This window comes from Eumetopias jubatus, unplaced genomic scaffold (assembly GCF_037043125.1).
Source record: "Eumetopias jubatus isolate StellerSeaLion01/CBP00866 unplaced genomic scaffold, mEumJub1_p1.0 scaffold_2, whole genome shotgun sequence".
Lineage (NCBI taxonomy): Eukaryota > Metazoa > Chordata > Mammalia > Carnivora > Otariidae > Eumetopias > Eumetopias jubatus.
Genome location: NW_028274808.1, coordinates 104,787,511 through 104,815,055, shown reverse-complemented (window position 1 = coordinate 104,815,055; position 27,545 = coordinate 104,787,511). Strand labels below are relative to the sequence as shown.

Sequence of the window (27,545 nt, the reverse complement as noted above, 5' to 3'; positions counted from 1 at the left end):
ACAAAAAGCCCAGATGTCCATCGATGGATGGATGGATAAAGAAGATGTGCTATATATATACAATGGAATACTACTTGGCCATCAGAAAGGATGAAATCTTACCATTTACATCGACATGGGTGGAACTGGAGGGTATTATGCTGAGTGAAATAAGTCAATCAGAGAAAGACAAATATCATATGGTTTCACTCATATGAGGAATATAAGAAACAGCCTACAGGATCATAGGGGAAGGGAGGGAAAAACGGAATGGGAAGAAATCAGAGAGGGAGACAAACCATGAGAGACTCTTAACTGTAGGAAACAAACTGAGGTTGGGGTAAGGGGAGGGGAGGGGAGGAAGGTGGGGGGATGGGGTAACTGGGTGATGGGTATTAAGGAGGGCACGTGTTGTGATGAGCACTGGGCATTCTATGAAACTGATGAGTCACTGAACTCTACATCTGAAACTAGTGATGTTCTATATGTTGGCTAATTGAATTCAAATAAATAAAAATAAATAAATAAAAACAAATGTCTTCACCTGAAACTTCGCTGTGTACACACACATTCTCAAGACAATTTCCTAACATCTGGTTGCCTCCTTTCCTGTTCCTAATCTTTCTCCAAGTTCTGGACTACTCAAATTTGAGTATCAAAAGTACAGTGATTTCTTTTGTGTGTAGGAAGCTTTCCAGCTCCCAAACTCTATAGACACCATTAAAAAATGAAAGCCAACAAGACAGCGTCTCCCGAAGAAATTGTAGCCACCACTCCAGGGAGGTATGATGTAGTTTCCCTTTGGGAATTCAACAAACAAATAAGATGGAGATGACATTTGCTTAAGAAAAAAATCATAAATTGAGACAAGCAACAATTATACTGTTATCAAATATGTGCCCTTAAAAACTATTTCATCCGAAAGTGCCATGCCACTAAATAAGCAAACAAATTGTAAAGGAGGAACAGTTGCAGAATATTGCTTTAATGCGAACTTAAGAGATAATTGTAAGATCAGATGAAAGAAAGGCAAAACCAAACACTATCAGCTCAGAGCATCAGCGTGCTTACAATAAAAACAAATGTCTACCAAGCTGAATCATCGGTTGTTGCATAGGTTCATAGAGGAATTTGCTGCCTTGTATATCTGGAGATATTTTTCCTTTCAATTGCTTTTCCAAACATGAATTTCCTCATACAAAAGATGGCAGTAAGTTAATGCTCGAGAAAGATGGAAACACTTGACCCTTGCATGTGTCCAACATCAATATAATCTTCCTGATGATTCCATCTCTGTATCCTTTCTACGTAATAGACTATTGTTTTTCAACATGGTCTTTGTTTAAGAACTGTTTATTTAAGTGAAAGAAATCTTTGGCTCTCAAGAAAGAATTCTACATTACAACATAAATTTCTAGAATCACTTCTGTAACTATAAATATCAATATTCACGGTGTATCTCTATGACACTCTAAATTTTCTTTTTTTTAAAAGATTTTATCTATTTATTTGACAGAGAGAGAGAGCACAAGCAGGAGGAGCGACAAGCAGAGGGAGAGGGAGAAACAGCCTCCTCGCTGAGCAGGGAGCCTGACGCGGAACTCGATCCCAGGACCCAGGGATCATGACCTGAGCTGAAGGCAGCCACCTAACCGACTGAGCCACCCAGGCGCCCCGATACTCTAAGTTTTCTATGCATTTTTCTATGCAACAAAACCTGCCTTTTCCCCACAGAAATATATTAATAATAAAAAAATGCCTTATAGCTTAAATTTAGAGTAATCCATACTGCAGCTAGCAATGTTAAATATGCTATTACTCTGCCCTTAAAGTTAATATTTTTGGCAAAGACAGGTTTCTTAGTAACTAACATGCAAATCAATTAGCACCACCAAATTGATAACATGGTAAATATACATATACACACACTAGAATGTTTCAAAAAATATGAAATTCATAGATACAGCTAACTAAATAGAACTTCTGGATAGAGAAATAATGTTGGATAATCTACCACCAAACACTCAGTTTACTTTGACTGTTAATAACATCTTTCAACTATAACAGTCCCTAATTTGACTGACCTTGATAGCCAATGTGTATTATATACTTATTATGTGTGCTAACAGCCAACTGTGCTGTTAGACAACAGTCCCTATATGTCAAGAAATATGTTATAGATGAGGGGATCTAAGAGATACTCTGTAACTTTTCTCATCTCCAGAAGTAGGAACCAAATCCAGGTTGTTTTGAGTACAGGGCACATGATGATAATTTTATGCTGTGTTGAATCCAAAAGCAACACCTGGAAATTTGAGGGAAATTGTTATTGAAATTGATATCCCCTCAGAACATTTTGAAAATGTAGTCGCAAAATTAATGTTTAATAACAATTTTCTCAACAAGAACTGGTTGGCCTTATTTCTAACCCACCCAAAGAAAATGATCATACCAGTAAACTTCACACCACTGATAATTATAAGCCCCAGAGACACAGGATTTGCCATGCCAGTCCCGTCCTACACATGAACTCTGAAACAGCAATTAAGTCCCAGAATCAGTTACAGGGGAAATGTAACTTGACAGGGAAGGATCAGGCCAATGCCCCTTTAACCCAGTGCTCAAGCTTGGCCTCAGCAATGGGAAGACCCCAGTACACATCACCTGTGATGAATCCTGGCCAAAATACCTGCTTTGATCTAATCAAGCTTCAGATCTAGCCTCCAGTTTCAGGAATTACAAGAGCCAGAGGAGTAAAGGAAATGACACCAGTAGGAAGAAATGAGACAAATACAGGAGGAAAGAACATTCTCCAGAACAACTGTTCTGTCTCTTCCACAAATCAGTGTCATGAATAACAAGAGGCTGTTCTAGATTCAAAGAGATTTCAGGTACACAACATCCAGATGTACTGCATGATCCTGGACTAAATTCTGCTTAAGACAATCCATCTGTCAAGAACATTGTGGGGGCCACTATAGGAAACTGAATGTGATCAGATATTAGAAAATATTAAGAATGATTACCAATGGGGCGCCTGGGTGGCTCAGTCAGTTAAGTACCTGATTTCAGCTCAGGTCATGATCTCAAGGTCGCGAGATCCAGCTCCAAATAGGACTCCACACTGGTGTGAAGTCTGCTTAAGATTCTCTTTCTCTCCCTCTGCCCCTCCCCCACCGTTCGCAAACCCACACTCTCTCTCTCTAAAAAAAAAAAGAATGATTATCAAATATATTAGTTGTGATAATGTTAATTTGGCCATGCAGCACCATGTTCTTATTTTTAAGAGATACGTATTGAAGTATTTAGAGGTCAAATGTTAAAATGTCAATATTTTACTTTAAATTGCTTCAGTAGAGAGTTTTGAAAAAGAGGGGGGTCAGTTGCAAAAACAGCTGCAAAACAAATGAGTATAAATGGTTTAAGGTTCAAAAATCATGCTTCAGTGTCAAGGATTATGCTTAATTGTAAAGAAGGTGATACATGAACAGAAAAGCTTTGATCTAAAGAGGCCTCCCCATCACTACCCACAAAGCACTAAATGAAGAAATTTACCAATTTAAAGTAAAATATCAACTTTGAAAAGATCCCCTAATTTTATTTTATTTTGTTAAGATTTATTTACTTATTTTAGAGAGGGAATCTCAATCAGACTCCACACTGAGCACAGAGCCTGTTGAGGGTGTCCATCTCACAACCCTGAGATCTTGACCTGAGCCAAATGAGGAGTTGGACGCTCAACCGACTGAGCCAGCCAGACGCCCCAATCCCCTAAATATAATTCTAGAGAAACTTTTAGGCTTCTTATACCAATGTTCAGAATCACTAAGCAAAGGGATTAAAAATCCAAAATTACAACATACTATTCCAGAATAATCACAATTCAAGCAACATGAAATGTTGATTTTCATACTGCTGTTTTTATTACACATGCTTCATTTCCACATCCTACGTGGGGATTATTTCCTTTGCACATTAATAAACATCCTCTGTTCTAAGCACATACCTAAAAAATAAGAAAGCAAAGTCAAAAGTTGAGATCATACTTGGGGAGAGAAGCCGAACTTCAGTTAAAGCCTAACAAGGAGTTTCAGCAGATGACTTCAGTAAGTCTCTGCTACTGATGGTGCTGGTCATTACCTGGGGTAATGTAAATGCGATTAATGAAAAGGAGTAAAAGGCTGAGATTCTCAGGCATATAAAATCAACTGAATTCAGACACAAACAGGTTAGATCTATAAGTACATATAAATTCTCTTCAGGGAGCCTACAGCCTAGTACAAAGATTGCAAGGTGACTTTTTCTATTTGTTTGAGGAAATGTACAATTTAAACACACAGGCACCTACCTCTGGGTATGGAAAGAATGGATTCCACAACTTAAACAAAATGAGAATAAAAACAAACCTCAGGCCCAGCTGCCTGCAGATCACTTCTGCATCCGCTTCATCCCACTGGTCATCACAGACAGTCCCCCACTGACCAGCATGGTAGATTTCCACTCGGCCTTCCCACGCGCTTCTGCCACCCACGAGGCGTATGACAGGGAATGCCGGGCCTGTGCCGTGTGAAATTAGAAACAAAATATACCTATACATTTGCATTGACCGATGAGATTAGATATATTCTATTTATTTGCCATTCTCAGTAATTAAGTCATATTTATTAAGCCACTTCAGGGATTCGGACATACAGACACATCTAATATGTATTATGGTATTCTTGACCAATTAAAATACTCCAAATTGGGGGTGCCTGTCTGGCTCAGTCAGTAGGGCAGGCAACTCTTGATCTCAGGGTTGTGAGTAGTTACAGCCTCACATTGGGGGTAGAGTTTGCCGAATAATAAAAAAAAAAAACCCTTTTTAATAAAAATTATTTTAAAAAATACTCCAAATTGAATTACATTCATACAAATAGCTCTTAAGAAGAAGTAGTCTAAATTCACTTTTCCTCCAACAACCTCAGAAACCAGAAAACACACACTCAAAACTATAGTTTATTGGAAACACAGTTAATTTTATGGCATCGTAGTGATGACACTAATTTTTTTTAAAGATTTTATGTGTTTATTTGACAGAGAGAGACACAGCGAGAGAGGGAACACAAGCAGGGGGAGTGGGAGAGGGAGAAGCAGGCTTCCCGCTGAGCAGGGAGCCAGATGTGGGGCTCGATCCCAGGACCCTGGGACCATGACCTGAGTCGAAGGCAGACGCTTAACGACTGAGCCACCCAGGCGCCCCGATGTTAATTTTTTTTTATGTACAGTAACTTGAGCATTTCCAACATGTAATTCTTAAGAATGGCACTTATGTCTGTAACATACTTGTCTTCAGTACAGAAATATTTTTGTATTTGTAGATACCAAGTTAACATCTAACTCATTATAACAAGGTAGTGAACATCAATGCCAATACCTACAAAAAACAAGATGGAGAATTCATTTGAATATGAATTGGTTCATATTCATTTTCTACGAACTACTGGGGCGCCTGGGTGGCTCAGTCATTAAGCATCTGCCTTCAGCTCAGGTCATGATCCCAGAGTCCTGGGATCCAGCCCCGCATCAGGCTCCCTGCTCAGCAAGAGGCCTGCTTCTGCCTCTCCTTCTCCCCCTGCCTGTGTTGCCTCTCTTGCTGTGTCTATCTCTGTCAAAAAATAAATAAAATCTTAAAAAAAAAAAAAAAAAAAGAGTCTACGAACTACCAAAGGCTTCCCATTGCGAATTCCTTATTACGGTCCACAATGCTCTGATCTGATTCTTGTCAGAGTCCTAAACATCCCTCTCTAGCCCTGGCCTCCTTCACCGGGCTATACCTACAACGCCCTCTTCCTTCTGTCCCTAAAACACTCAAGGTTGGTTCCCAACATAGGGTTTGAACACTTCCTGTTCCTTCTGCTTAAAAGAGTTCCCGCAGATCTTCCCCTGGCTGCATCGCTCTCATCATTCAGTTCTCAACTCTGAATTGTCCTTTGTTTAGGAGGTCTGCCCTGGCCTCCTTAGCTAATGCAGCACCCAAAGGTACTTTCTACTACGTTGCCTTCTGAGTATTTACTTTATCTAAAACAGTCATTGATTTATTGGTTTTCGCATAGATTGTCTGCCTCCTAACAGCTGCAACTCGGGCCAGAGGACGTGCCTTTCTCTTTCACCTGTTTATCTCAGGTACCCAGCATACAGAAGGCATGTAATAGGTATTTGTTGACTGACTGGAGTGATAATTGATAGCTAAAGCCTAGAAAGAACATCCCAAACAAGAAAAAAATACTTAGCAATATTCATTCACTCGATTCTGTTTAACAGATACTAGGCACCTGCAGGGGCATTCAAATGAGCACTAGACAGACCCTATCCTCAAGAGATTTGCTACCTAAGGACATAGCAGGGTGCAGAAGCAAGGGAGCTTGCTTACCATTGGGGGTAGTCTGGGAACCTCTTCTGAAGAAGCTGGTATCTGAAGAGGGTCAAGGTGACTGGATGGGATTGCAGAACTCAGAGATGGGGTAAGTGCAGTTCAGGCAAAATGAACAGTATGAGCAAATGTATAGAAGAACAGAGTTGAATGTGTTTGGGAAATAGTAAGACAGTGTAATTTTTCTGGAATAAAGGATGTAATATGGTAAAAGGTTCAGAACAGGCTGGGCCCCTATTCAGAAATTTAACTGCAGCTTTTGCCAAATGCTAATTATTTATCCACATGAAATATGCTTCTAATTCCCCCACAGTGTAAGCAGCTGTCAGTAAATGGCATTGGGATATTCATATTTATATTCAAATATCATACTTGAATTTTGCAGCAGAGATTCAGATTAGTGAATATTTATATATACTCATATTCTGATCTTCATAATTTAGCTTATTTACATAAGTCCACTAGTACTTAAAATTTGTAAAAAGAAAAAAGATAGTCTTAATAAACGTAAGTGTTCTCAGTATTGTATATTAGCTTCTTATAATTAACTGATGGCTGAATGGTGCTAAGAAACTTAAATTTGCATGTTATGTTTATTTTTCCTTTAAAAAGCCTGGAAAATATAAAAAAAAAAGATGGGAAAATGTATTAGTTTCTTAAGTTATTATATTCACCCCTGCCTCTCCTCCCCCTACCACTGTGGTAAGCTTGGAGAAAACAGGAAAAAAAAAATTTAAAGATTTTATTTATTTACTTGACACAGAGAGAGAGCACAAGCAGGGGGAGCTGCAGAGGGAGAGAGAGAAGCAGACTCCCCACTGAGCAGGGAACCCGACGTGGGGATCAACCCCAGGACCCTGGGATCATGACCCGAGCTGAAGGCAGACGCTTAACTGACTGGGCCACCCAGGTGCCCCGAAAAACAAAATTTTTTAAGAGGAAATTTAAAATCACCTGCAACCCAGAACTGTATGGCATACTACCTTATATTTTTTAGTGTCATGTTTTATTTTAAAACATGTAGGATTTTTCTGGCTATATAAGTAATTGTGAAAAAATAGAAAAGCTCAAAAACAAAATTTCATCATCATCCCACATCCTCCCAACAAGCACACAAAAAATCATTTGAAAGAGAATTCATTGAGGTAGCTGACTCACAGTTAACTTATGGATAAATAAAACTCCCAGACATGTTCATTTAAATTACTACTTCCTATATCAAATACTGCTACACAATCTCCTACTTTGTTAAGTGTTGGAAAAGCAACGAGTACTAAATGACAAAGTACTAAATGTACTTTCCAAACTACAAAAATATATCAAAGGTCTATTACTGTGCCTTGAAGTAGACTCAATATTTGCTGATCTGAGCTATCCCCTTTCACATTCTAACTTCTCTCACATTTCTCTCTCACTTCGATCTTATCTCAACCTCCCACATTTATATATATATGCTTATAAATGACCTTAAATTCATCTTTGCAATCAGAGTATAAACAGGTGGATAGATGATAGAGAACAGAAAGATTTTTTTTTTTAAGCAGACAGATATCCTGAAAGAAAAATAATTATTGTTTTCAAGATTTTATTTCAGTACTTGGAAAATGTCAAACATTTTATCCATCAGGTGGAACATAAAGTACAAGCAATAGTCTACAAAAAGTAATGCGTTATTGAGCCCAATTCACATCATCCTTGAAGCAGCAATGCATAAACATATACTGCCCAAAGTAGCATTATCCAAAAGTGGAGAACGAAAGAAAGAGGAAAAATTTACAAAACATTAAGATTTAACATAAGCTTTGGCCCACTCAAAAAAGACTGTGGTTCTCAAAGCACATACCTGCACCCTATCTTCCAATTGGTTCTTCCAGCCAATTCACAGGAATTACTCTAAATTGAGTCTCTGTATGTTTTGTGGTGAGAGAGTTTCCATTCCTCCCCATATTTGCACTCCAACAGAAACCAATGCCCTGAGCTAGCTGCTAGCTCTTTAAGACCTAGGAAATCTGATCGTGCTGCCATCTTCAAGGAGAATGCAAGAAGAGATGCTGTGACAGTGTGCTAGTCTCAGGTTCTGGTCACACATTAAAGTATGCCACGGTCCCCAGAAAACCCATCAGCCATCAGGAAAAGCAGCTATTCCCTTCTCCACACATGTTCATACAAACATCTGCACATATGTGTACTGAACCACGTTCATCATCTCATGGCTAGTATATAGTGCTGGGAAGGAGGCTTTTTTTTTAAGATTTTATTTATTTATTTGACAGAGAGCTAGAGAGAGAGCACAAGTAGGCAGAGCAGGAGGGAGAGGGAGAGGGAGAAGCAGGCTCTCTGCGGAGCAGGGAGCCCAATGCGGGGCTCGATCCCAGGCGCCTGGGATCATGACCTGAGCCAAAGGCAGACGCTTAATGACTGAGCCACCCAGGCGCCCCTTGGAAGGAGCTTTTATCCGAGGCAGTTATCCATATTATGGGATGTGCTACTGACAACTCAAAGGAGAACACTGGTTCCACGATTATATTCTATCCTATAAAGTGAAAATATTTTGTCGTAGTTGCTGTGTTTTATATTTGGTTCCAAGATGATTTTCCATCTTGAATCTATCATGACCTTCCATTAGTAAAATATATGTTTCATGTACAATATACAATACTTCTGTAAGGAAATTAGATAAAATAGAAAACACGTTAGAGTGAGATATCATTTGAAAGTTAAATGGAATTCAGAATGTTAGACGCACTCCTACTGAAGACGATTTGACTATATAATATGGTGATTCAGACTTAACATCTGTATTTAAACTCTTTGAGGAAATGGTTTGACGAAGACAATTTTATCATCTGGAATCTTGTTGAAAAAGTAAAAGAGACGTTTTTACCCTGGGAAAAGCTGCATGTGACAGCAGCCGCCATCTTCCGAGGACATGCCCCACCCTGCCAGACGTCTTTTTCACAAAGCAGTATGTTTTCTTCATCTCCTCGGCAATGGACATGGCTCCAATAAATGGGAACAAGGCCCAGTCCAGAAAACGGGGTTTGTTTTGCAATTCCTTTTCGTCTGGAAACACAATGATCGAGGTTAGGTTTATCGAATATAGGTGAATTTTTTGTCAAAGTATTTAGATTTTTTTAAATGGAAGAAATCAATAAAGACAGATGTGGAAGGAAAAAAAATATAACGAGTTGCATAAGTTTCAAGGAAATCAAAACATCAGATCAGAACTTGGGTTGGTTACCTACAGCAATCTTTTTAATCAATCTTAAATAACTAATGGTATGCATGTGCCTTTCCTACCTCTGGCTGATTTTAGGGAAAAAAATATATACGGGCAAATACTACAGATTTAAAAAAGAAGCTGTTGGTTTTGTGAAAGAAGTGTGTCATGTGGCTCAGTGAGACATGGATTCTAGTCTGGACTCAGCTGCAAATTACTCTAAGCTGCAATTTTCTGTAAGCTCTGCCTTCTGCTGTCTAAAAGGAAGGGTGGTCTGGATGCTTGATGAGATTTTAGGCTAGCATTTTCTTTCTTTTTTTAAATTTTTTTTAAGATTTTATTTATTCATTTGAGAGAGAGAGGGAGAGAAAAGCAGGGGGAAGGGCAGAGGGAGAAGCAGACTCCCCGATGAGCAGGGAGCCTGACTCAGGGATCAATCTCAGGACCCTGAGATCATCATCTGAGCTGAGATCAAGTCAGACACTTAACCAACTGAGCTACCCCGGCGCCCCTAGGCTAGCATTTTCAAAATGATTACCACTACATATAAGTAAGATAATATCAAGAGAGGCAATCCATTCACAAAATTTTTAAAACCTTATATACAGTATTTGCTAGCAAGACTTTGGAACCAATTAATAAAATGGTAACATGCAGATGGGCTCTGCTTTTAACTCATCTAATCTACATATTTTATAAGTAACCTCTGATATGTACAAATTGATATTAAGTTTTAAAAATATTAAAGGCTTATCTGATTAACATGGTAATCTCTAGAATTGTCTCCATACAACAGCTTCCACCATCAACCAAACAGTAAACATTTGGGATATATCTAAAATATGAACATGTCTTAATAGCAATAATTCTGAGCTGCTCTGATCTAATTATATAATACTTTTTTTTAATGGACTACTAAAAAATAAAAATAAATAAAAACGAGGGGTGCCTGGCTGGCTCAGTCAGAGGGCACGGGACTCTTGATCTCTGGGTCGGGAATTTGAGCCCCACGTTTCATTGGGTGTAGAGATTACTTAAAAAAAAAAAGTATCAACTAAGAGATGATATAAGTAATCAGATCAGTTTATCAGCAGTTTCTGTTTGCAGGATCATAGTTTATATTCTTTCATCAACCAAAAGACTAGCAGTTCACATCTCCACTATAGTGTTTTGGTTTTTTATGTCAGAGTCTCATAGGAAATCGTATTCTTCCCTGATTTTCAGGGGTAATAAAAGCATATATAAATGCGTATTTTAAGGAAGACACTGCCACCAGTCTACAAATTTGTTACACATTAAGACCCTCAAAAGAAAAAGCATCAAGTCAACACTCTCTGTGTCCTGTCCACCTGCCAATGACTCTTTGCCAGACAAAATATTCATTGATCAAATCAGTAATTAACATTCCCAAACACCATAACACTTTGTAGGCTGTATAGCCTTATTCCTTCTTTCATCCAGACTTACACCAACACTCACTTTTAAAAATTAGTTAATTCATTAAATACATTAAGCCTATTTGCTGCTCTAACAGCATCAAAAGTCTGAACAAAACTTAAGCCTTCAGAAGGGCTTGTCTTTATTAAATACTTATTAACAAGTATTCCTAACAAGAAGACAGGAGGAAGCAGACAAATTAAAGTTCTTACTGATCTGACTGCAGTTGACCAACCTTTTCGTTTCTATCATCCTATTAGATATTACCACTCACTGATTATTAATCCAAAATATTTGTAAACTGCAAAACTTTTTCAGTCTTTTGGAACTGCCTGTTCATAACGAGATAGTTTCCATGCTTTCTAAAGATCTCTAGTGAGAGAGGCCAAGAAAAACATCTGGCAAGTGCACTTACAAAAATAAAATAAATAAACGAGACAAAAACAGAACAATAAGAACAACCACAAAAGCAAAATCTTTTGTTCCAAAATGGAGCCTTCCGCTCCCGGGGAAGCCCCCTGGCACTTGGCATAAAGGCGCCGGGCCTGGTGGCAAGTAGTGAGTACCAACTGTGTACAGAGAGTGCTCAGAGCTGCAGGGAAGCCGCGGGCCGCGCCAGGCCTGCTAGCCGGGCCTCCTGAGCACGGAAGCGCCAGGCCTGGACACCACGCCTTTCCCCTCTCGGGATGAGAGCGGGGATGAACGTCGCCTCCTTCCCGCACAAAAAGGTGGAAGTTGTGGAGGGCTACAAGTAGCCGCTGAGATGCAAATGACGCTACTGAGAAATGACAATCCTCGGAATCCCGTTCCCGGCTTCCTAGGACTAAAGGATTTTTTAAAGACAAAGACCAAAGGACGCTTTTAACATCAGACCACTGGGCATTTGCTTATTTCCTGGTCAGCATTCCTTCCCCGTGGGGCCCTTTCTTTATAACTCTTGTGAAAAGTGAGAATGAGGGAGGTGAGACAAGAGGAAGGAAGATGCGCGACATCTTTCCATTGCAGTGACGGGTGCCCGCCATTACTCTCCGGTATCAGCAGCCTGGTTTGGGCAAGGATGGGCGAACTCACCCCAGCTGCAGCTGGTGACAAATGACTGAGGCGTCCGAATCATCCCAGTGGCTGCCACACACTGTGCCCCAAGCTCCATTTGCGTATATTTCCACGGCGCCTTCAAACTCATGTTTGCCACCTCGAAGCCGCACTGACCCTGAAGTAGAAAAGAATCCCAAAACCCTTTAATAGAAATTACCATTTGAACATACTGAGCCTGTCCTCAGTTGACATGATTTTTCCACATAAGCAGTGAGAGATCCAGCCAGAATGATTTGACCTCCATGTTGACAGCATGTGCTTCTTTGTTTAAATGAGGATTTTGCAGATTTGATTTGATTTGATTTGATTTGATTTGATTTGATTTGATTTTGGTCATTAACATCACGGTGTCCACACTAATTGTGCTTTCTTTTTTAGTTAAGCAAACAGCAAGTCCGATTATATTTTATTTTATTTTTTTAATTTTATTTTATTATGTTATGTTACTCACCATACATTACATCATTAGTTTTTGATGTAGTGTTCCATGATTCATTGTTCATGTATAACACCCAGTGCTCCATGCAGTACGTGCCCTCTTTAATACCCATCACCAGGGTAACCCACCCCCTGACCCCCCTCCACTCTAGAACCCTCAGTTTGTTTCTCAGAGTCCATAGTCTCTCATGGTTTGTCTCCCCCTCTGATTGCCCCCCTTCATTTTTCCCTTCCTGCTATCTTTTTTTTTTTTAACATATATAATGTATTATTTGTTTCAGAGGTACGGGTCTGTGATTCAGCAGTCTTACACAATTCACAGCGCTCACCATAGCACATACCCTCCCCAATGTCTATCACCCAGCCACCCCATCCCTCCCACCCCCACCACTCCAGCAACTCTGTTTCCTGAGATTAAGAATTCCTCATATCAGTGAGATCATATGATACATGTCTTTCTTTGATTGACTTATTTCGCTTAGCATAATACCCTCCAGTTCCATCCACGTCGTTGTAAGTGGCAAGATTTCGTTTTTGTTTTTTTTTTTGATGGCTTCATAATATCCCATTGTATATATATATACCACCTCTTCTTTATCCATTCATCTGTTGATGGACATCTTGGCTCTTTCCATAGTTTGGCTACTGTGGACATTGCTGCTATAAACATCAGGGTGCGTGTACCCCTTCGGATCCCTACATTTGTATCTTTGGGGTAAATACCCACTGGTGCAATTGCTGGGTCGTGCGGTAGCTCTATTTTCAACTTTTTGAGGAACCTCCATACTGTTTTCCACAGTGGCTGCACCAGCTTGCATTCCCACCAACAGTGTAGGAGGGTTCCCCTTTCTCCACATCCTCGCCAACATCTGTTGTTTCCTGACTTGTTATGTGGAAAATCCAAAAGGCTCCACCCCAAAACTGCTAGAACTCATACAGGAATTCAGTAAAGTGGCAGGATATAAAATCAATGCACAGAAATCAGTGGCATTTCTATACACCAACAACAAGACAGAAGAAAGAGAAATTAAGGAGTTGATCCCATTTACAATTGCACCCAAAACCATAAGATACCTAGGAATAAATCTGACCAAAGAGGCAAAGAATCTGTACTCAGAAAACTATAAAATACTCATGAAAGAAATTGAGGAAGACACAAAGAAATGGAGAAACATTCCATGCTCATGGATTGGAAGAACAAATATTGTGAAGATGTCAATGCTACCTAGAGCAATCTACACATTTAATGCAATCCCTATCAAAATACCATCCACTTTTTTCAAAGAAATGAAACAAATAATCCTAACATTTGTATGGAACAAGAAAAGACCCCGAATAGCCAGAGGAATGTTGAAAAAGAAAAGCAAAGCTGGTGGCATCACAATTCCAGACTTCAAGCTCTATTACAAATCTGTAATCATCAATTGTATTTTAAAAGGGGAAAAGTGCAAGAGTGTGACTCATGTCTGATATTACATCTCAAATATTAGATGATATCATGCAAAATTCTTATCATGTATTTATCATCTTCCACTTCACCTGAGGTCAGAGATAAGAAGCACAGAAACAAAATTCAATGCTCTACTTATAAATTAGCTGTTACTGACTGTGTTACATATTCCTTCCAGCTGATTTATTCACCACGAAAGAGCAAAATGCTTTTTCTCTTTTTAACCTCAAGCGGTAGTCATGAAATTCTAAAGATTGTATCTATAATTTCAAAAAGGTGTTGGTGTTGATGACATTGCCTAATGTCAATCTTGGGAAAATTCCCACCAAATAGAATTGTTGGGTTTAAATGAGTGCCCCTGGAAATTCGCTTCCCCTTACATATCATCCTCATTTAGCCACTCCAGGGTCCATGATTTGAGTCATTCTTTTCAGTCTTGAAAAGAGTCAAAATTAAAATGCAAACACCCCTGAGGGAGGGGGGGAATAACATCCCTTAAGTGCAGGCAGATTGAGGCCCTACATTTCCCTTCTTATTAGTAAGGTTTGCAGAGTGGCTACTGGGAGGCCACAAGCAGGACACTGAAGCAGAGACAAAGCAAACTCGGACAGCTGAAGAATTTCACAAAACTGTTAAAAGTCACTTATGATGGCCTTCATTTCATAGGTAAAGAAGTTAACAAAGTAAGTTCTACCAAAAAATTCCATCAGATATTGTGTATTTCAGTTATTTCAAAGTCTGGCTTTAAAATAATTTTCCAAAATATTAGATTCACAAATTACCCATTCATTTCACTTGCACTGGCCTAGGCATCTATTATTTTCCAAGTCATCATCATTTAAAAATGTAACTATTTAGGAAACACATATTGTTTGTCTCAAGACAAACACAAAGTGTCATATAATTCAAAGAAAAGAATAATAAATGGAAGCAAAACATTATACTGCCAAATCCTGATTATTTAGGAGAGAGCATGGGCATGGATCATTCACACAGCAGATAAATCTCAAACTCATTCATACTTTCCAAACCTCTTTAATTTAGACTAAGCAAGAGGAAGCTCAGTGAAAAGTGTGAACTGCAAAACATTTTTTAAAAAAGATTTTATTTATCTCTTTTACAGAGAAAGAAAGAGCAAGAGAGAGAGCACACAAGCAGGGGGAGCAGTAGAGGGAGAGAAAGAAACAGGCTCTCCACTGAGCAGGGAGCCTGACACGGGGCTCAATCTCAGGACCCTGGGATCATGATCTGAGCCAAACGCAGACGCCCAACCAACTAAGCCACCCTGGCACCCCTGCAAAAACATTTTTAAAGAAATAAGTCTGAAGAATTTAACTGAACTTCAATGATTTTTTAACCACAAAATCTCTTCTATAGAAACCTACATAATACCATGAATATCGCAAATGCCAGCACTTTATTTCAACTCAAAAAATTAATCTGTTCACCTCAAACAAACATTACTTGAAATGATATTTAAATTAATCTAGGGGTGCCTGGGTGGCTCAGTCATTGGGCGTCTGCCCTCGGCTCGGGTCGTGATCCCAGAGTCCTGGGATTGAGCCCCACATCAGGCTCCTGCTCTGCGGGGAGCCTGCTTCTCCCTCTCCCACTCCCCCTGCTTGTGTTCCCTCACTCGCTGTGTCTCTCTCTGTCAAATAAATAAAATCTTTTAAAAAAATAAATTAATCTATTATCTCTTTATTAATCCCCCTCCTCCAAATTACTCATGTCAAAGGGTTGGAAGAAAGTTCTAGTAATGAAACAAACTAAAACACTACTTATGCATGTTAAAAAATCATAATAAAATGCAAAATACTGCCTAGATCACCAAAAAACTATCAAGAAGAAATGATGCATGCATATCATCTAAATGATTAAGGCATTTGGAGATAAGGCATACAAAACTCTGCATAAAGTATAATTACTACCCTTGCATCATGATAATGGCAATGACAGAGCTGGAAATAGTTTCCAGGTGAATTATCAACTCCACCATCATTTCTCAGATTCTCCAAACATGCTCTGAAAGCCTGGATTCATTTAGCTGTTTCTGCTATATGGCAAGAAATGTGGAGTGCTCATCCAATTTTCCTTTAACAAATGAATACAAATATTTACAATTCTGGAAAGTCAATTTGCATGTCAATGACTAATGAATTCTCTGTCAGAATCCATTCCATCACCAACATCCCCAACTCACACATCTTCCTAGTAGTGCTCCACTCTCCACACCCACCTAGTTTATGATCTTCTCATAAGGTCATAAAAATTTCTAACATATTCTGAGAAATTATCTACTTTGGACTCAGAGTGAGTAGTTCTTAATGGGAGATAATTCTAGGTAGTGCATAATTCTTCAAATAATTATTTGAAAGAGCACTTTAAAAAATATCAGAATAACATGCTCCAAAATAATAAAAGTTTGAACACACAATTTACACTGCATTTAAGACACGTAGCAGTTTTTATTTGTTTTTGGTTTTACTTTGCTCTTGCTTCATTTATTTTCTTAGAACGGTCAAGATGGTCAAAATCTTAAAAACTGTAACTCATTTCCCTCAGTTTATGGATGAGGAAGATTTGGACCAAATCAACTGCCATGACCACCTATTTCCTAGTTTCCCACCCTTCCCACTGTTCCTCTGTCTCTAAGTTATCTCCCAGATTCCTGTCCCTGCTACTGTCCCACTTCTGAACCCGAGCAAAGACCCTGCGATGTCTTTGCATTTTATGTCTTTTTCGTGTCTATGCATTTATATTCTTTGCATAATGCACCTTATGCATTATGTCACGTGGCTTTTACCATTCTATGTGAAATATTCTATTTGAAATACTGCAACTAATCTACCTAACATTTTATGGGAATAAATAGCCAGGCAGAAGGGTCAGACAGCCTGAAGAGGTTTTACACCCTGCAAACAGGAGAGAAGGGACAACTCTCCTGTGATCTACATTGGAGGCTGACCTTCCAGTGGAGGAGTCCCATGGGCTGTACAAATTTGTAGGAGCACTATACATTTGCACAAATTTACAGGTACACAATTACAAAGTGAAGGGAGGGAAATACCCTTAGCTCAATTTTTAAAAAAGAATAGGATGAAACAATGAAGCACTCCACAAAAGGTCAAAGCCTGGTAAACTCATTTATATTGCTAAAGTAATAGTAAAGCTCTTTTATTAACAAAAATTGATCCCTCGGGGCACCTGGGTGGCTCAGTCGTTAAGCGACTGCCTTCAGCTCAGGTCATGATCCCAGGGTCCTGGGATCCAGCCCCGCAGCGGGCTCCCCACTCTGTGGGAAGCCTGCTTCTCCCTCTCCCACTCCCCCTGCTTGTGTTCCCTCTCTCGCTGCATCTCTCTCTGTCAAATAAATAAATAAAATCTTAAAAAAAAAAAATTTGATCCCTCTTCCTTCCCTCACACTCTCCTACTCCAGCCACGCACTTTGCAATGTTCCTCACAGTCTCAGCTAATGTCTCTGGACTGCAGGGGCTGCACTGTCTTGAAGTCTCTCAAGTGCCAATCTGATGGAAACTATTCTATTCTAAATGTTTCTATTTTTAAAATGTGTTAATAATTATAATTTAAAATTTGAAGTCTCAAATAGAGGTTTTAGGTCAACTAAAACAGGCATTAAATAATTATAAAACAAAACTTTCCAGGAGAAAGTCTGGAACTGTAAAAGCTATATGTGATACCATGTCACGGAGAGGACTCTCCAGAGTTCTTGAAATAGATTGTCACCCCCCACCCCGACCACCAAAAAAAGTCAACTGTCTGTTGGTATTACAATTACCTCAAGGCAAAAATATGTCAATGTGCAACAATGCTCAGAATTCTACTATCTTAATTCCCCGCCAAAACTGTTGAACTTGTCACTTTAGTTTACTATTATTTTTCTGCTTTGTAGTCATACCTCTAGTTTTATAAAAGAAGGGGAACATAAAAGATGCATGTTACTCAAATTTGTTTTATGGGCAATTTTGCTAAAAAACAGGAATTCCCCGGGTGCCTGGTTGGCTCCATCAGCACAGCATGTGACTCTTGATCTCAGTTCAAACTCTCAGGAGTTTGAACCCCATGTGTGGTGGACAGGTTACTTAAAATAAAAAAAAAAATAAAAATAAAAAAACCCAAGAATTCCCAAGATGGAAAGACATTAAAAAAGGATTCTCTTTAACCATTTTATCAGTCTCAGTGGAGACAAGGAAATCTTCCAGAAAACTGCTAACTAGATTAAAATTCCCTAAATAAGTCTCATTGGTTTGTCAGTTTGTAAGGCTATTACGATGTGATGAATTCTATTCCTCCCCCACCAAAATGCTGAAGTGCTAACCCCCACTACCTATGCACATGACCTTATTTGGAAACAAGGTCTTTGCAGATGACCAAGTTAACATGAAGTCCTTAGGGTGGGCTCTAATCCAGTATGACTATGTTCTTATAAAAAGGAGAAATTTAGACACAGAGGCCCACACAGAGGGAGAACACTATCTGAAGATTGGGGTTACGTCCCACAAGCCATGGAACTATCAGAAGCTAAGAGATCCCATGAATAGATCCTTCCCTGATGTCTTCAGAGGAAGGGCTGCCCTGCTGACACCTTGACCTTGGACTTTCAGCCTCCAGAATCGTGAACCTGTATGTTTCTGTTGTTTAAGCCACTCAGTTGCGGTACTCGTTCCAGCAGCCCTAGCAAACTAATAGAGCCATGATAGTATTACCCTTCCTTGGACAGCTAGCAAAACCGTCCTTTTCATACTCCATTCTTCAAGGAGACTAAAAGAAATACTAGGAAGGGAATCAGGTGAGTCAGCTATCTTTGTTCTGTGAATCCAGCTCATTCCAAAATAAACCAAATGAAAAGGTATGGCTATTTCATTAACTAGCATGTACTTACAGAATAGCAGTCATTTGTTTGAAAGAAAAACCAGCAAAAAGGGAAGTAGTGTTTTCTGAATAGAATTAAAAACATATTTTTTTAAATCTTTTAAAATCACAATTCGATAAATGAGTAAAATAAAATTACTGTTATCATACAAATCCTTTCTCATCTATTACTGATCTTCACAGAAGCACAAAATAATTAATTTTAGTCATTGCTATTGTTTTGGTGGAACCAGAAAGAATGAATGCTGGTGACATCAAGCTATTGTTCAGATCTCGGACAAAAAGTATACTTAAAGCTGAAAGGGATAGAGAAATTTCAATGTATGAACTATTCCAAAGGAAAAAGCCCATAACATGTTGGACAATTTAGTACACATATTTCACAAATGAATTAAACATCATCCTATGTCTTAAACCAAATGCAGCACTGGGAAAATACACTAAATGATCGTGTCCTATCTTAATTATAAAATACAGAAAAAATTCACATTGCCTGAAAACAACTGAATTGGGAGGTTGTTAGTTGAATTTTTCAAGTACAGTACAGGAGGCTAGTTTAATTTTGATGTTTTTCTATGATTATATTTACCCATAACCAAAACCGGCTTTAGCATTGTGAAACAGATTTTATTCAAATCATGCCATGTCAAAATGAAATCAGATCATCTTTTAACATATGAAACATTCCCTCGGATTGAGTTCCAACTGAACTATATCTGCCTCCATTAGTTCACATCCATAATTCATATTAGTTGTTCATTTATTATTCATGTAGATACCTTCAGTGCTGAGAAAAAAAAAATCTCAACTGGTATAAGTCAAAATGGGAAAGTATCTAAACAATGAGAGAGTATCTTTTTTTTTTAAGGCTTTATTTATTTATTTGACAGAATGAGAGAGCACAAGCAGGGGGAGCAGGAAAAGGAGGGGGAGAAGCAGGCTCCCCGATGAGCAGGGAGCAAGATGCAGGGCTTGATCCCAGGACCCTGGGATCATGACCTGAGCCGAAGGCAGACACTTAACCATCTGAGCCACCCAGGCGCCCCTGAGAAAGTATACTTAAAAGCAATTCTACCCATTTACATTGAGATTATTAGAAATTTATAAATTTTATTAATTATTACTTCATTTAAAACATTATATAGTATTATGCAAAAGAAGCTTCTCTCCATAGTGTAATGATGGAATACTAAGAACACAGGCATATAACCCTAGCAGAAAACTTCACCAATTGTGTGTCTCTGAACTACTCACACATAAGCAAATGGTATGGGTATTAACATTTAATTGTTCAGCTCTGAGTGATGAAATTAAACTACTCCTGATAGTAACCCTCTTATCTGTCTCCTAGAGTAGGGATCACAGGAAAGGTAATGAAAATGTTTAGTATTCTTCTGACATCTCAGAGAGCGGGTGTCCTCAACCAGAGGACACAGGTGATTTCTTATTCATCTTTGTAATTGCTGCTCCTAGTGTGAACTCAGAAAATGTTTAATGAAATCTATCCTTGCCTTGTTATAAGAACCAGGATTTTCCATCCTTTGTGTCCCTCTGGTGATCTTAATAAAAAGTACTGAGGTTGTGTCTTGTAGTGGGGGAAAAATCTCATTATTTTAGTGCTTTGCATACAATAAAATTTTTATTAATATTGTTGGGCTGACTTGCAGGAAGAAAGGGGAGTGGGGAGAGGGGAGACTGCCCTGGAAAAGTAAGATGCGAAAGAGGCAAAAATAAACATTTCCTGAACAGGGTGCCAACCACCTGGAAGGCAATCTCAATCAATTGTTCGCATAGCGCACAACTGAATGCCTGTTTAAGATGCAGACTCAAGGAAGAGATTTCAGAGGACTGCCTGCTTTATGAGTTAATTCAGGGATGGGGGAAGCTTCAAAATTAGAATTAAGGTGTTTACCTCACAACTGAGCTAACTTCCATATTCTTAACAATTACGGAATTATTTACTTCAGACATAAATTTGCCAGACCTGCAAATGCATCCTAAGAAAACATGCTTTTTCAATCAAATCAGGGGCTAAATGTGATTCATCTACATTCAGCCGAAAAATAAATGTAGCATTTCACAGAACAATTTTTTTAAATTACTTACTACTATTTTTTTAAAGATTTTTTTTATTTTTATTTATTTGACAGAGAGCACAACTAGGCAGAGGGAGAGGGAGAGGCAGGCTCTCGCTGACAGGGAGTCGGATGCGGGGCTCAATCCCAGGACCCTGGGATCATGACCTGAGCCGAAGGCAGCCACTCAACCAACTGAGCCACCCAGGCGCCCCTACTTGCTACTATTTTTCATCACGTTAAGTTTCCCAAATGCAAGGATAAACTCCAACCGTACGTCTTAGCAGACCCTGCTGGTTCTTCTCAACAACAACCTCACTTCCTCCTGCAGGAGAGTCCCTAGTTGTTCCAAGATTAATCCTGATTAAACTACCCAATTGTGTTAATTGACTTTTCCTTTCCAGAGAGTGCCAGAGGAACATGTGATCCAGTCTTGGCCAATGAAATGCAGGAGGAAGTGGTGGGGGGTGAAATTCTAGGAAGGTTTCCTTGCTTTCTATGTGACCTACATGAGGAGGGGCCCTTTCTTTCTTCTGCAGGCTATCCTATCTCAGTGGGAAGCCCGGAATAAGCCACACTTAGAGAACAGAGGAGCCAAAAGAATAGCAGAGAAACATTTGTACCATGTTGGAGCCCAACTTCTTGTAGTATGAACAACAAATCTCCTTATTGCTTCAGTTGTTTTGAATTGGGTTTCTAGTCTTTGCCATCAAAACCACCTTAACTAATCCAAGCCACACTCATACCCAAGTAAGTAATTACAATTTTTTTCCTCTTCCAAAGGCATCTTTATTTTCACAATCATAATGTATATAAACTTGGTATCTATCTTTTCCCTTTAACATTATCATAAGTATTTTTCCATTTTTTATATATAATCTTTACTATTGTCACTTTAGTAGCTCTGTAGTATCCATCAAATGAAGGGAACCTCTGCGTAGTATCTTATTGCTGTATATTTAGGTCTGCCTCCACAATTATGAACCAAATCACTTTTTTTTTCTTTTTAAAGATTTTATTTATTTATTTGAGAAAGAGAAAGCAGGAGCAGGGGGAGGGTCCGAGGGAGGGGGAGAAGCAGACTCCCTGCTGAGCGAGGAGCAGGACAGGAGGTAGAGCTCAAAGTGGGGCTCCAACCCCAGGACCTTGAGATCATGACCTGAGCTGAAGGCAGACATTTAATTCAGTGAGCCACCCAGACACCTATGAACCAAATCACTTTTACAAAGATTACCTTAAAACACACACACACACACACACACACACACTCAAAGACAATGGCCACATATCTATTTACACTCACAGATAATCACTCACAAAAGGCAACAGTATCTAGGGGCACCTGGGTGGCTCAGTCAGTTAAACATTGGACTCTTGCTTGACTTTGGCTCAGGTCGTGATGTTAGGGTCATGAGATCGAGCCCTGTATCTGGCTCCTAGCTCACATGCTTGAGATTCTCTCTCCTCTCTCCCTCTGCCCCTCCCACTCATCCTCTCTCTCTCTCTTTAATAAATAAATAAAACGTTTTTAAAAAGGCAACAGTAACTAGATATCTTATTTTCTTCTTAAAAACAAGTCTTCAGACTAGTAAAGAGTCAGACAATGCCTCAAATCAAAGTATTTTATATCTGCCTTATCCTAAAGAGCAGATTGAGCTCAAAATTTAAAATCCAGCCAGGAAATATATCAAATCTGATATTGCTAATGTTTCTGAGAACCTGCTACACAGAATCAAGATGCAGCATTTTTTTTTAAAGGGACAGTTTTCAGCCAACTTTTTAATTAACATTCACTTCAAACACCAGATGGACTTCAGAGTACAGCCTATAAACAATTGTCCCACAAGTCGGCTACCTCTGTTCGAATCAGGAGATTGCAGAGGGTACATGCATATGTATAGCTTAGCATGATGACATGACAAAAAGTCAGATCTAGGAATCATTCCTTCTGGTGACATCTCCATTATTAGAGCATTATCATCTCTTATTGTACCTGTTTTACCCATCAGTCATCAGTCACCTATGGCTGAGTTCCGCTCAGCTGCTTGTAATGGAGAGTAGTTAGCACAGCATCAAGTTGTCCCATCTGCCACGCCAACCAGTGACTGCAAAGTGATTTTCCCTTCCTAGTCGGGAAGCTCTAAATTACTGCAGGGTATGCCGGGGGGCCGGGGTGGGGGGAATCATTTGTGTGTTAATTATTTCTGTAGAAACATAAAAAATAACCTAACTCACATGCAGTTAATAATCATATTCTGGTGAACTAGGTTATTATTATCCCACACCAGTCAAATGAAAAACAGTGGTGCCATTTCCTAGAATGACACAAAAAGTTAACCATAGATTGGCAGGCCTTCTTCTTGATCCTACACCTAGCAGAATTAAGTCACAGATGATGGACTCAGTCTACCTAATCACCCACCACTATACATTCTAGATGGGTTCTGATGCCCTCCCATGGTTTTCCCAAGTCTGACAAAGGGTCTTCAGCATCCACATCACCTTGGCTGCTCATCAGAAATGCACATTCCTGAGACAGAGCTAAGGATTACTTAATCAGGGCTTCTGAAGGCTAGAGCCTAGGCATCTGCGTTTTAAGAAGTTCCTAGGTGCTCATTATGAGAACAAACTCCCTGGGCTGATTTAGGGTAATTCCAATCCTCCAAACGACTATTACTAATTCACGGTTTCATACAATTAGAGCCCAGGCATCTTTCTCACTCTCAGACATTTGAGCCACTGGAGTGTCCACACCTTGCCTTAGCTTACCTGAGATCACCTCAGCGCCCCTTCAACCAGGCTTAGACCAAGTCTCTGCCTTAAAGGCAACAACTTCCTCATTTCTCTCAGTGTAACTAGATACGTGACTCTGGCCTCCAGTTTATTTCTTAAAGGAGGGATCTCACTACTATAAATTTTCTTTCCTTTTGTTCTAGTTGTTTTTTATAAAGAAAAAAAAAACTCTGGATATTTCTAAATCCTAAGATACAGGAAATCATGTGCATTGGACCAAACATAATTCCTTTCCCCTTTTAAGACTAGTCCTTAAGCTACAAAAATAGGATCCTCAGAGAGCACATATATTTCTCCACGTTTACATAATTAAAGAACTAGAGCAAAATGAGTTGTGACATGAAAATGTACACTACCTCCTAATGTTGTTATGAGAATTAAATGAGAAAACTAATATATAAAATGCTTAGCTCAGCATCCAACACAGAGTGAATGTTCAATGAATCCTAGGTTATTGAATCAGGCCAGGTTATTTTGGTACATGCTCAGAGCTGGAAAAGTTCTTTGAATTAATCTGTTCAAAAACTGCTTTTCTGCAGATAAGGAAACAAAAGCTCTGGGAGTTAAGAGTCTTACCCAACACTACATAGCTACTGCCAGAGCCAAAACGGACACCAGTGTTTTCTAAAGCATAATTCCATGTTCTTTTCACTACTCCATGATAGCTTTGTTTACCCTGCTCAGTGAAATGTAGGACCAAGGCCAGAAAGCCATAAGTATGCTCAGAACATGCCAGTCATTTCAAAGGAATGGATCATGCCTAATCAGAACGTGAGTAAATGAAAGGATGGGAAGTTCTGGTTATCAAGACTGGGTCTGTGGAAGTAATTAATTATTACATAGCCAGCCAATTGTTTTCCTGTTCTGGGGGGGGGGCATTTTATCTCCCATCTTGGGTGGTTTCTTTTGTTTCTCTTGTGTTCAATCACTTTACCCCAGGAAATACTGCACACACAACGATTATGCAGTGTTTGGGATTCTGTCTGGTGAAAATTAGCTATGAACATAAAAACATCACAAAAAGTCTGTGCTGCTGTTAGATTTAAATTTCTCTTCAACACAAGGGGGAAAATACTCTCTTCGTTTGCAATATGAAGTTAAAGGAGTGTTATGTGTCAGAAAGAGAGCAATTTATCACTATAGTGTTTTAACTTTCAATTCCATTTTTCTCAGCATATTTACATATATAGATCCTAAATATACATTTAAAAATAAGAAATATATTACAATAACAGGAAAGTGAAAAAAATTCCAATGTTTGCTGAACATGATATTTTACAACAGATAATCTCTTACAGTAAATAATGAGACAGTGCTAGAGCTCTTTGCCTGATATCACCTCAATTTTTTTTATAGCCACATTGGCATTCTGTCTGAGAAACACGAGTATAGCAATGACTTCATTCTCCAGGATGAAGGATAATTGATCTTAACCTTCCTTTAACTCTAAGCTAATGCAATTCAGATAAATAAAAATGTCTGTAGGAAAAAAATGGCATATGGCACTATGAAAGCCAACCTCCAAATTACCTCCAAAAGGTATAAAGTACAACATATCTCAGAATCCCAATTCGTGAACCCCCTGCCCCATAGCTTAGATGGAGAGCTGCCAACAAGATGTTTGAAGGAAAATTCAAACTTTGAAGGACAAAAAGTTTTTCTTCCCAGCTATTAAAGAAGGGGTGTGGGGGGGGGGGAAGAAGCCCCAGTGTTAAACAAAACCCCAACTACTCAAAGTGAAGCACTGTTCAAAGGCAGATCATTTACTTACATTAAACCTATTAATATGTTTTCATTGTACCATAAAACCAAAACATCTTACCAACTTTATCTCTTGATGTCACCAACTAATCCCAATCGCCCACAAAGAACATATACAGCTAAAAAATGGCATCCTTGAAAACTGCATTTGACTATATCAAGTTGCTTCTTCCCTAAGATAGTTACTATTTCTTTTTCCTTTCTTTTCTCTTCACTCACTGATAATATTTACCAAATTGTGCCCCAGAAGGTGAACATCCTTTTGACAAGTTGTATTCTGACCAGGAAATTTTGCCATATTTTTTCAAACATAGGTCAGTGGTGAGACTGAAGGCAAAAAAAATGTATCACATTCTTCCAAATCGGGGTCTATGGGGAGGGGGTAAGGTTATTATTGGTTGTCATATTAGATTTAATATTCTCTTCCCATAACGTAATTAGAAACTTTATCTCCTCCTTTACTTTGCCTCTTTCGTGTAATATGGTAACGCCCTCAAGGCAAACTGACCTAAAGAACACGAATCCACCCAATGCACACACATCCACCCGAAGAGCACGCGTGTACACAAAATGTACACACACACACACACACACACACACACACACACAGCAGTGGCCAGAGGCCATATCCACGAACCCAGGGCGCAGCACCTTGCACAAAAACTATCCTCACAACTTTCCCACACAAAGCACGCCTCGCTAACTTAAAGTCACCGTACCAATGTACTTTGCTGGTAACTCGGCGGCAGCCAACCATCACACCCGGCAATGGAAACCCGAAAGCCCACACTCGCAGCCCCTCTCTTCAAGGCACATCTAACGCCCTGGGCGAGCCAGGCTGGCTCCCCGCCAGTCCCGAGCGGCCGCCGCTGCCCCGGGACCACTCACCGTGTCTGCAGTCGCAGTAGCCCCAGTCCACCTTGCCGTGGGCGTGCCCATAGAAGCACCAGGGTCGGCCCGCGCCGTCGGAGCTCCGACAGAAGTTGTGGCGCTGCCCTCGCAGCTGAGCCCAACTCGCCGGGGGCGACCGCTCGAGAAAAGGTGGCACCTCTGCCCAGCGCAGACAAGGGGCGCCGAAGTCCGTCACGTTGACCCAGGGCTCGCCGGCGGGGCAGTCCCGGTGGTGCGGCCCCGGCGTGCGCCCGGCGTGGAGGGCGTGCAGGCGCTGGGCATGCAGCGCGGGCGCCGGGCGCGGGACGCGCGGGAGAGGGGGCGGCGCAGGCGTCCTCTGTTGCCGCTGCTGGGTGGGAAGGTAATAAGGGTGCCGGGGACCTCGAGGGAGCGAATGGCGATAGCGGTGGTGGAGGGGATTACTGACGACTAGATCAAAGCCGATCACTTCGGGGAGCGCCCCTAAAACCAGAGCCACCACGAAGCGGGCGAGCGTCATGGTGCCAGAGCAGCAGGGTTTGGTCCAAGCTCTCCGGCTCCTCCGGTTCTGAAGAGGAGGAGAGGAGGGGGCGGGGGCGGGGCTGCAGCGTCCCTCGAATCCCCCACTCGAGTCCCCTCCCGCGCCCCCGCGCGCGGACCGCCCTCGCCTCCCCATCTCGCCTCCCGCCTCGGGTCGCGTGCTGCGCCTCCGCTCCTGCCCCTCGGAAGCGGTCGCCGGCGGTGAAATCTTGAGCTCCTCCGAGCCCCGGATGGTGGAGAGGACTCGCAAAGAGAAGGCGCGGACTCGGCGGGGAGTGGTGGGGACTGAGCCCCAGGTAGCCAGCGGTGGCACGAGCCCGGGAACTCTGCCCCCTGGCTGCGGGCGCGGGGCGCGCAGTCTCGTCCCGGAGCCGGACCTCGGCTCGGCATCCTAGCCGGCTCCCGGCTGTCACCGTCAAGGCCAAACCAGCTGCTGGCACCGCCGCAGCCTCCCTGTGCCCCAGCCAAGCGCGAGGGTGCCAGTGCGGGGGAAGGTCTTGGCTGCTCCTTGCCAGAAGGCAACACCATCAGAGGCCCGAGTCTGGCGGCTCCCAAGGTTGGCACCAGTTCCTGCAGCCATCT

General features: G+C 40.5%; 1 protein-coding gene across 4 annotated transcripts in view; it reads right to left on the bottom strand.

Moving 5' to 3' along the window:
• The window catches only part of PRSS12 (serine protease 12), a 70,776-nt gene extending 43,833 nt beyond the window's left edge, over positions 1–26,943 (bottom strand). For 2 of the 4 annotated variants that reach the window (XM_028087397.2, XM_088021062.1), the window contains exons 1-4: positions 26,442–26,943; positions 12,120–12,258; positions 9,276–9,454; positions 4,386–4,536 (exon numbers count right to left, since the gene is read on the bottom strand). In XM_028087397.2, coding sequence (XP_027943198.2) covers positions 4,386–4,536; positions 9,276–9,454; positions 12,120–12,258; positions 26,442–26,943 — 971 coding nt within the window. The remainder of the gene's footprint in view (positions 1–4,385; positions 4,537–9,275; positions 9,455–12,119; positions 12,259–26,441) is intronic. The other 2 variants (XM_088021061.1, XM_088021063.1) reach the window with 2 other exon arrangements.
• Positions 26,944–27,545: the final 602 nt, after the last annotated feature.